Source organism: Esox lucius, chromosome 16 (genome assembly GCF_011004845.1).
Source record: "Esox lucius isolate fEsoLuc1 chromosome 16, fEsoLuc1.pri, whole genome shotgun sequence".
Classification (NCBI taxonomy): domain Eukaryota; kingdom Metazoa; phylum Chordata; class Actinopteri; order Esociformes; family Esocidae; genus Esox; species Esox lucius.
Window position 1 is genome coordinate 29,992,472 of NC_047584.1, and position 10,958 is coordinate 30,003,429.

The window sequence follows — 10,958 nt, forward strand, 5'->3', positions numbered from 1 at the left end:
GCCCTCTCAGCCCACACCGCTCTGACGACAGAACGTTGCCCTCTCAGACCACACCGCTCTGACGACTGAACGTTGCCCTCTCAGCCCACACCGCTCTGACGACAGAACGTTGCCCTCTCAGCCCACACCGCTCTGACGACTGAACGTTGCCCTCTCAGACCACACCGCTCTGACGACTGAACGTTGCCCTCTCAGCCCACACCGCTCTGACGACTGAACGTTGCCCTCTCAGACCACACCGCACTGACGTGGCTAGCTGTGCTTATAAGCCTTGGTTACCTCTTCCGCTTCTCTGATGGGCAGAACGCAGCTGCTTTTTTACTACTTACATTTCAGATTTGACCCCGAAAAAAGTTTGACATTGGTCAGCCACAATGAAGTTGGATACTTTTTATTATAAAAACTCATAACATTGCAATGTACAGTAAGCCTGGCTATATGTTATACAATATAACATAGGCTACATGTTACTATGCACAGCGATAGTATCCACAGAAGTCGTGTTTGTAAATTAAACTTCAGTGAGAAGGCATTTACTGTACACACACATAATTGGTTTGGTGAATAATTAAACAATCTAGACTCAAATGGGTGTGGTATATGCCGTTCTTATGCACAACAGTGTCTGGATACAGGTTGAAGCCATGGGGGCCAAATTCAGTAACACACACACCCAATATGCCTTATTGCTATTATAAACTGGTGGCAGATAGCCTAGTGGTTGGGGATTTGGGCTAGCAACCAAAATGTCTGGTCAGCAAGGTGATAAATCTGTCCTTGAGCAAGGCACTTAACCCTAATTGGTCCGGTAAGTTGCTATGGATAAGAGCCTTTGCTAAATGACAAAAAAATAAGTAAATGTAAGTAGTTACCAATATTATTAGTAAACAAATATTTTTTGTGTAATACCTTGTGGTATTTCACACCATACCCAAGATACACAGTTTTGTTTACAATCAGCCAATAAGCATTCAGGGTTTGTACCACCTACATTTTCAACCTTTAATATACCACACCTTCAGTCATTCAAAATCCAGGACCAAAAATGTATAGATTTTAATACATATTACAAACCAACCCACTGGGTGTATCAAATGCAAAGAAATCACACACAGTCAGCGTCATATGTAGAAAATCTGAGTGGGTAAGATCAATCGATACGTAGGTGGTACAGATTTGGCAGAATAGAAACTGACTAGAAACTCCCATTAAATACGAAATAACTCGCTACAGGATTTCCCAAAAATTAGCATAACCAATCGAGCTAAGGGCTCATGTAGAAGGAGCAGTAAGCCATGCTTTTAGTAACAGGGGAGTCCTTGGTGTATATCGCCGTGGGCGTCAGGTCCTCCTCACACTTAATGTTGAGAGAGCTCTCCGTGCTCGGTCCCACCAGCGATGTGCGCCTCCTCTTACACACCCCGTTGTAGGCCGCAGAGTCAGCCTTGTCCAGGGGTGAGTGGTGATCGCTCCATGATGACGTTAGACTGCCCCCACTGCTGCTAATCTCATCTTCCTGAGCTATGTCCTTGTCGGCCACTGGCAGCTGGTCCTCAGGGAATCCTTGGGGGCTGGGTCTCGGGGACCAGGGGAGTCCTGTGGCTACTTTTCTCTGATAGGACCCTCTGGAGCCCCAGCCCGTCGCCATTGGGCTGAACGGAGAATCAGGGTAGTAGCTGAGAGCGTGAGGAGTCTGTAGAGGCAGGGACTTGATACTGTATGGGATCAGGCCGCTGGCGTAGTCCCCTTCGTAGGAGCTCAGATCCAACTTGTTGGAGCCAGCTCCTGTCTGCTGCATGGAGACAAACCACCTCTGGGAGGCGCTGTCCTCTGGCTGGGGCGATAGGAGGCCATTGTTCTGGGGTACGGTCCTCTCGCTGTTGTAGAAGCGGTTCTGGGGCAGGTTATTTGCGAACTGGTCCTGGAACAGAGGTTGCATTGCATAGCGGGGACCTGGGACGATCTGATGGGAGCGAGATGGATCGGTCGGAGACGGGGTTAACCGGTCGCCCTCTGGAACTGTGTAGATGCTGGGAACAACACAAGAACAGAGACAGTAAATGGCATGGATAAGCAGTGCTGCACTTGGGCCAGAAGTGTCCGTAGCACTTTGCTGGCAACTCAAAACTTGATGGAAATGCATTATTTTAGAGTTACAAACTGTGGAGGAAAAAGAGGCAAAAGATACTCACGAATCATAGTTATCTCTGAAGCCTTTTGCAAAAGGGTTGTGGTCAATTTTTAGTTGTGTGATCTAAAGAAAGAAAGAAAAGCATTAAGAAAATACTTTACGATGAGATGACATTTCCTGCTAATTTATTTTTTTTACCAGGAAAGTCTCATTGAGATTAAAAATCTCTTTTCCAAGAGCGTCCTGGCCATGAATAGGCAGCTGTAATTTGTAACATAAAATGTTTCAGAATACAACAAATACAAGTACAAGTATAATCAATACAACCATTAAACAATTACACCATTATTCTGCAGATGTTGACAGAACATAATTAAAAACATTGACAAGTAAGGGAATCAGATTCCAAGTCCATCATCAATTATTTAAAAATGCTAAGAGAGACAAGATCTTGTAGTTTAATTTTGAAAGGTGATCCAAGCTGATGGAGCAGAGAACATGAAGGCGTGTTTCCCAAAATTTGTTCTGACCGTTGGCACAGTAAGTAAATTAACATCCTGTGGAGACAGTATTCATCACTTATATAGGTTAGCAAAGATCTTATTGGAGACAGACAATAACTGGGAGAGTTTTTGAGGATAAATGGTCACAAGAGAGATGCTTACATCCGTGTTCTGGTATGCAGTGACAGCAATAAATTGGTTCTCAGGGAATGTGAAGGTCTGGGTCTTTGGGTCACTAGAGCTCATGTCCACACTGTCCTCTGTCACCTCCACAATGTGCAGCCTTGGCTGGTACTTATGAAGAGACTGAAGAACTATCATCTGGAGGAAAAACAAAATAGTATGGAGTCGATGGAGAAGCGAGGTTTGTAAACGTCGAACGTCGAGCTAAACGCTGTGCGTAAATACGTGAGTAATATAACAATAGGACACTTAGAATTTTTTTTACATTTAAGCTTTGCAATGGAAATACAACCAGGTGTACAGTAACAATCAAAAAGCAAATTTTCAGTGTCTTATTTCCACAAAAATACGCAAAAATCTCAAATCTGCAGTCTTTGGCCTGAATATTTACTATACTTATATTTACTATTTGCAATACGGCCATGTCTGTATATTAATACAGAAATATAAATATGTTTTGTAGGTTTATGTTGGCTGTGTCCCTGTAATCTTTGTTTGTAAAGTAAACGATGTATTTCGTTAAAACGAGTTTTGGACCAACAGAAGAAAACAAGTAGTCTAGAATGCAAAAAAAACAACAACAATTGAGTTTGAAAATATGTCATTCAAAATGTTACCTGTGCATTGTTGCTGGCGCCCTTGTTGTTAGTAAGCTTCAGTTTACCAAAAGAGATCTCTTGTCTCATCCAGTGCGCTCCGGTGTTGGGCGATTCGGGATGCACATACATTTTGTTTCCTTATAATAAAAAATTGCTGTAAATATTGTGCCAGCATTCATAGTGAAAAGTGTGAAAGGTCATTAATTGCGGAAAACAGAGTATAACACGTGAATGTCGAACTAAGGCACCTGAAAATCGAACTAAAGTAATTTATTTGGGTAGTAAATGTTCATTTGTAAATATATATATATATATATATATAATATTAATGCATATTTTTTTTATATAGATTTATTTTAATCAAAACACTACCCAAATAAATGGCCTTAGTTCGACATTCACGTGGTGCCTAAGAATTTGCACAGAACCGTATGTTGTGGGATATTTTCATTAAGTGAAATATTTACAATTGCTTATGATTCTTATAATTATGTTCATAAATACCCTGCATGTTATTGTCAGCTTTTCCACAAGTGACCCATTTCCCGCCTTGAAACCTCCAGTGGTTGGGGTCAGCGAGCACGACCTCCACAAACACGTTGTAGTGAGCGGAGAGATTCAAACCAGTCATGTTGAAACTGAGGAACGGGAACATTCGCCTGAAAATAAGAAATCGCAACGGGATTGTAGTGTGCGCGTTTTACGTGCGTGCAGAATAGGCGAACATTTTAGGCGAGATATGCTTGCGCAGGTGCGGAGATTAGTCTACCGTTCACAACATCCAATGTCAATAAATATCCGTATTGTTTACTCACCTGCCTTGCTTGGTAATAATCATCTCTGTCTGATGGCGATGAAACTTGAGCCAGAGAGGCCGGTTGCAGAGGTAGACCTGAGCCCTCATCCCTGCGCTGGAAGATGGGGTCACTCCACCGGCACCACTGCTATAGGACGGATAGAGACAGCCACCTTGTCCGAACTGGTAGGCCGGGCCGAATTGATTGCGCCCGGGGCACACCGCCGAGGAGAAACCCGTGGGAGGCAACACCGAACCGAAGTGAAGCGACGTCGAATACCTAGACCCGCCGGGCGCGGTGTACACGGCCCCAGACTGGGAATAAGGGAATAAGGAACAGGGACTCGTCACTTCTCCAGCTGTCTTGGATGGTGACAGATAATATCGGCCTGACCCGAGTCCATCGGTGTACCGGCTAGCACTGCCGGCCATGGCCGGGTCATCTGCACCCACCACGGGGGACTTTCTCTTCTCCTCCGGGTCGGGGGCATCCTTGGGGGAAGGGAAGGAGTTGCTTTCTCCCTCTCCGAGCATGGTTCTTTTTGTCAGGCAGAGTAAATGTATTTGATAATTTTTTTAAGTTATTTTTTAAATTCCAGTCCAGAAACTCTGTCAAAGCGGTAGCATTAGTTCCGATGTCAATGATCTTCTTGTTAAGTTCTGCATCCTTTTGAGAAATGAAAATGTTCTTATTAAATTAAGGATTTACTCAAAACATCCAAGATAAACGCATATATAGCCTACTTTTAATCCTGGCTACTGAATATCAACATATAGTCAGAGGAATCCATCCGTTTGTCTTGTTGTCCGCGTGTAGAGTGGCACTGTTTAAACTACTAGCAGCTCCCCTGTGATAACCTGCACAGGGGGATTACGTGATTCCCGTTTCACACTCCCAATTTTCTTGAAAGCCATGGGTGTGGCTTTGAGGATGGTTCGTTGATGGCTTAGCCATTTTGGAGTGTGAATTAAGTGATAAAAATGTGTTTGAATTTTTCCTCAAAATAAATTATTGCTGTTAAACCACAACTGTTTTTATAAATGATTTATAAGTCAGTCATAACTTTAAGCCTAGAGGTCTTTAGCCCAGAGGAGTTTTTCCTAGCCACTGAAATTCAACATTACTGATGTTTGCTCCGTGGGGTTTAAGGCCAGGTGTTTTGTAAAAGCACTTTGGGACATCTGCTGATGTAAAAAGGGCTTTATAAATAAATTTGATTGATACCTCTCATCATATGACCTGTCCGAAAGGTTGTAATTCTGTATAATTAAACTAGTCAAAAATAATGAATGCAATTTTGTCCGTCCTAATAACAAATCAAGACATGGTTTTATTAATTCAGCCTAATGCACAAAGCAACCTGTAACGCTGGCAATTATTCTGTACTGCTATTTTACATCCGGTTTTACTTTAGTTGTGTTTTCTGTTTAGGTTTTGTGTATTAGTTGCAGACACGACAATCTCCAGCCGAGCAGTCACTGACAGGCTTCTTATCGCCCATTAACATTCAATTATAGAGCCTTTCAGGCAGGTGTGGGCCGTGGTAGGTGTCTTCTAAATGTTTATTTAACCCCTCTTTTCTGCCATAATGATTTCTAAAGATAACAAACACAGTCATGAGTACTGCTTGATTATTACGTGATAATTCAGTTGATGGAAAGATATTGGATAATACATGTAGCTAGATCGTTGCAGCGCGCTTTTCATACTCGTAGCCTGCTTCGTTTGGCTGTACCGGTTCTTGTAAACCACATGGCATAGTAAACACGGATTTATTTTCTGACAACCCACGATATATGTGGGGGAGGTAAACCCCAATATGTGTATAAATGTGTGAAAACGCCTTATGGAAAGTTATCACCTACCGTATTTTTTTTGCTCAAGGTTTCCATTGTACGCTCATACAATAAGTTAAGCCAATGTGCGTTTAATCGTTTAATTCGATAAAACATAGTAGGCCAGCTGTTTTTTTTTAAATAATTTTTGCGTGTTTAATAAAATGTAATAAGGAGAATAATTTTATTTTTGACTTCAAAATTATTAAGGTTATTCATCGTTGGGCTATTCACTTATTATTCCATAAATTCGTTTCCGAACAGTTTGATTTACCATTTTCTATCAATTAGTATATTGCCTTCTATTTTGAGATATATAATTAATGTGTTCAATTTTCATTTGCATATATTTCAATGTAATGAGAAATTCGCGTTATTCTGTCCCACCGGGTCGTCCTACGTGTGCAGAGGGGAAATGGTCAATTATCTTTCCGTTTGAAGAGACCTGTGATGTGTGGGGGAACGGACAGCCCGCCTGAGGAACAGCGTTAACAAAGCAGACAAGCATGGTGACACTGAGGCTCCCGCAGAATTGAAGCAGTGACGATTAGGCTAAGCACTGATTCAACTGACATGAATTATGACCGTATCTTATATACATCTAAATACTATTCAAATATTGCGCATTTTTTTCATTGTGTATGAGGGGCAATGCAAACTTATTTTGGAGCATAAACTATGAATATAAAAAATGTATTAGGCAATTTATGCACAGGAAAATGTACTTAAAAAAATATGGACGAAACTTACCAATCTTGAATTTGTATGGACTACTTATTTTCCAATTTATGCTGAAGAATAAACGTCATAGGCCACTAAAACGTTTACAGTTTTGAATTAGATAAGAAATCAAAACAAAACAAAATAATACTTGTTATTTTGTGTGAAATTAACGGAGCAAATTAGAAAATTCGATCGCATCTTCTCTCCTCTCTCAGCTTTGGAGAACAAGAAATTAGAAGTTAAAATGTATTGTAGTGGCTTATTAGTCTCCTGTCTTGTGGTTCAGAAGCACCTATACTCATGACTTTTGAGACCTGCCTCGTGATGACAGCGCATACATAGCATCCCATAATCAACTTCGCTTTCGATTCCCGAGAGACTAGAGAGGCCACGTACAGTATACGTCTGCATGCCTACCACATGAAACACATGCTGGATGGCAGCCTATTTCCTATCCTTCATGCCTTCGCATTTTCCTCACATATATACATTTTAAATTAATGTAACTGAATCAACAATTAGTAGGTTGAACGTGGCAAACTGAGGAGGCTAGTGGCACACAACGGCGCTTGAAGACTGATGCTGCGTGTACGATCCATCGTCCTGTCAAATAACGTAAAACTGAAAGCGCTTACTGAATAATTTCATCGCACCCCAAGACTGGCTCTGTGACTCTCTCTCTCTCTTACTGTCTCTCAATCTGTTTCTCAATCTGCTCATCCTCACTTTCAATCTGGCTCTTTCTCTCTCTCCCTCCTTTCTCGTTTTCTCAATTTCCCTCTGAATATCACACAAGCAGTCACATAAGTTGATGATGGAGTAAAAGGCCTGGGTTTAGGACATTACCTACTAGTGTCTGACCTTTGATGTTCTGGGGCCAGAGGTCGGTCACATCATATATGAGGAAAGTCTTAACATATTGTTGTCAGAGCTTATAACCAGCTGAGCACATAACGAACCAGTCCAGATTATACCCTGGGCCAACTGGATGACTTCTTCTGAAAGTGATCTGTGAACAACCAGCAAATAATAACTCATCCAATGTGTTAATAACAGTTTAAGTAACAGAATGTGACATTCAGCACTTCCAAGACAAGAAGGCAGATGTCCATTCTCAACATATTGCAGACTCAGTACTACTCAGTATATTGGGAAAAGCCCAGTGTGTCCAGATAAGTAATTGGTCCAGATATGTTTTTTTTGTAAATATCTTATTATATATTTTCATGTGACAACACTGAAGAAATGACACTTTGCTACAATTTAAAGTAGAGAGTGTACATCTTGTATAACAGTGTACATTTACTGTCCCCTCAAAATAACTCAACACCCAGCCATTAATGTCCAATCCGCTGGCAACAAAAGTGAGTACACCCCAGCGGTTTAGAAATGAATGGCTGTGTATTGAGTTATTTTGAGTTATTTTACACTGTTATACAAGCTGTACACTCTCTACTTTAAATTGTAGCAAAGTGTCATTTCTTCAGTGTTGTCACATGAAAAGATATAATAAGATATATACAAAAATGTGAGGGGTGTACTCACTTTTGTGAGATTCTGTAGCTAACTGCAAAAGAGGAGATGGATCATTTTATATAGCGTCTGTGGTTCCTCTCTGCCCCCCCCCCCCCCCCCCCCCAATTAACCGCTGTGACAGAACTGTTAGTCCCTATTGTTGATAATCAATAGATAACAGCTTAAATACCTTCTGAAACACATCCTGTCTCTCATTGTCAAGGCCACAGTCAAGCCCTCAGTCGCTGTTGAGCTACAGCAGGTCAGCGAGTCTTTTACGCGTTAAAGGCAGACTTGCAGGGAACAGATTGCCTTGGTCGTTGTTTCACTGCAAATTAAAGTGGCACTCCAGTCTATCCTTTTCAGCTCGTTTAACGCCTGATTGACCTGACAAAAGATAGGGTACTTTAAGGTGGTCCAGTTTCCACAAATATGTGTTTGTGTTGGGGGTGGTGTGTTTTCTATAGCTACTCATCATTGTTTCTCACGCAATGCGTGAAATGCAGTCAGACCAATGACACCAGACCAATGAAACAAACTCCTTTTTTTCACCTTCCACATAGTGATATTGTATTTGTTCTGCCCTTTAGTTTTTGTACTTATTGACGTCACTCATCAACAGACATTTTTTAAATGGTGTATTTAATGGCACAGAGAGGGTTCTTTAAATGCATCCTATTAAGTTTAATCTAAACTGTTTAAATGGTCGACTTCTCAGGGGGGCCATTAATGAAGTTATTCAGTTGTGCTCAAAAGTTTGCATACCCTTGGAGAATTGGTAATATATGCACCAAGGTAAAGAAAACATGAGTGAGCAGGCAAAACACGTTTTTTATTTCATATGGGAGTCACATTCAACTGTAGGTAATAACAGAATGGCACACTTATAAAACAAAAAAAAGTCCTAGAAGGTCCAAGAGCGTCCCATGCGCAGCTGTGTGTGCCAGAAGCTGTGAGGAGTGTCAAGGTGTTGCCAGGCATATTGTAATCAAGCTTTTTTGTGGCATTGGTGCCATAAAGGCTTGTTTCTGGCAACTCAACCATGCAGCAAATTTTTATTCAAGTATCGTCGAATTGTGCTCATTGAAACAACCACACTTTATTTTTTCAGAGCAGCCTGTATTTCTCCTGAGGTTACCTGTGGGTTTTTCTTTGTATCCCAAACAATTCTTCTGGCAGTTTTGGCAGTTTCTTGGTCTACCTGACCTTGGTTTGGTGTCAAGAGAATTTTCCACTTCTTAATAAGTGATTGAACAATACAGATTGGCATTTGCTAGGCTTTGGATATCTTTTTATATCCTTTTCTATCTTTATGAAGTTCCACTACCTACCGCAGGTCTTTTGACAGTTATTTTCTGCTCCCCTTGGCTCAGTATCTAGCCCGCTCAGTTCATCCCAGTGAGCGCTAACAAACTCATTGACTATTTATACAAAAACACTAATTGCAATTTAAAAAGCCACAGGTGTGGGAAATTCACCTTTATTGCCATTTTCACCTGTGTGTGTCACCTTGTGTGTCTGTAACAAGGCCAAGCATTCAAGGGAATGTAAACTTTTAATCAGGGCCATTTGGGTGATTTCTGTTATCATCATCATTTAAAAAAAGGAGCCAAACAACTATGTGATAACGAATGGCTTCATATGATCACTAACCTTAAATAAAATACATTTTATTTGCATGATCAGTCATATTTTCAAAATCAATACCAAAATGTCACAATTTCTGCCAGGGTATTCAAACCTATGAGCACAACTGTTGTAATTTACATTATTTTGGCTATCAAAGTTAAGATGGTTGGTTAAATATTTAGTGAAATTCTGTCTATGAATAGAAATATTTTTTGTATTTGTAAGTCTACCAGAAATTAGTTTGTTTTGATCTCATGTACAAATACAAAGTTCAAACTCCTGCTTTGATCTGATCAAATCAGTTTGGTCTTCCCAGGAGATTTGACGCGTTGTGGATCTTTTCATAATTAATCATAGTTTAAACACAATCTTACCCAGTTTTCCTAACTTTGTTATCGGTGTTCAAAGCCCTTCCTCATCACAGGAATTCCCAGTGGACTCGAGACAATTGATGTTGAGACGTGTCCTCTGAACAGCACCCGATAGTGTTTTGGTTGTTATCATGCTTTCCCCTCAACTAGGCAGTCTAGATGAGTCCTCGCACCGCCGGTGCCCAAATCAGCCACAAGGAGGCAGGGTAGCTATATTTGAATATTTTGAACTCCCAAACCTGGGTGGCACTGGCCACTGCAGCCATCAAACCCTGGTCTGACGGAGGTAACTGGCAGGGATCCTTACCGCTGAGCAATTCAGAGGGACAGATTTCTATATTTTTTTCATTGCATGTTTGCATTTTCAGAAAAATGCTTTGTATACATTTATTGTAAATGTGTGTGTGTGTGTGTGTGTGTGTGTGGGTGGGGGGGTTGCTGCCAGAGATGTGGTCTGTTTCCCCTGGTGTGGGACTGATTGTGATTGGTTATGTAGCGGCTGTGGGTTCTAACATGGAGATATGCGACACCTGACCACAATATTTCACACATAGAGCGGAAGACAGGCAATGGCGATGTGCACAGGAATAGACAAACAAGTCAAGTGTCAATTTATTTGTATGTGTTTGTGTGTGTGTCTGTGTCTGTTGTGTGTGGGTGGGAGTGTTGTTT

At 41.1% G+C, this 10,958-nt stretch overlaps 1 protein-coding gene across 4 annotated transcripts; it reads right to left on the minus strand.

Moving 5' to 3' along the window:
- Window positions 1–384: 384 nt before the first annotated feature.
- Window positions 385–10,308, minus strand: eomesb (eomesodermin homolog b). 4 transcript variants are annotated; one of them, XM_010892746.5, is made up of 7 exons: window positions 10,290–10,308; window positions 4,232–4,879; window positions 3,921–4,075; window positions 3,435–3,553; window positions 2,797–2,955; window positions 2,193–2,254; window positions 385–2,030 (listed from the first exon to the last, which is right to left on the minus strand). In XM_010892746.5, the coding sequence occupies exons 2-7, from the start codon at window positions 4,744–4,746 to the stop codon at window positions 1,265–1,267; spliced, it is 1,776 nt and encodes a 591-aa protein (XP_010891048.3). In that variant the 5' UTR covers window positions 4,747–4,879; window positions 10,290–10,308; the 3' UTR covers window positions 385–1,264. The 4 variants fall into 4 exon arrangements, with proteins under 4 accessions (XP_010891048.3, XP_010891047.3, XP_010891050.3 ...); XM_010892745.5 differs by lacking the exon at window positions 10,290–10,308 and adding an exon at window positions 6,799–7,381; XM_010892748.5 differs by lacking the exon at window positions 10,290–10,308 and having other exon boundaries at window positions 4,232–4,527; window positions 4,666–5,337.
- Between the last annotated feature and the right edge of the window lie 650 nt (window positions 10,309–10,958).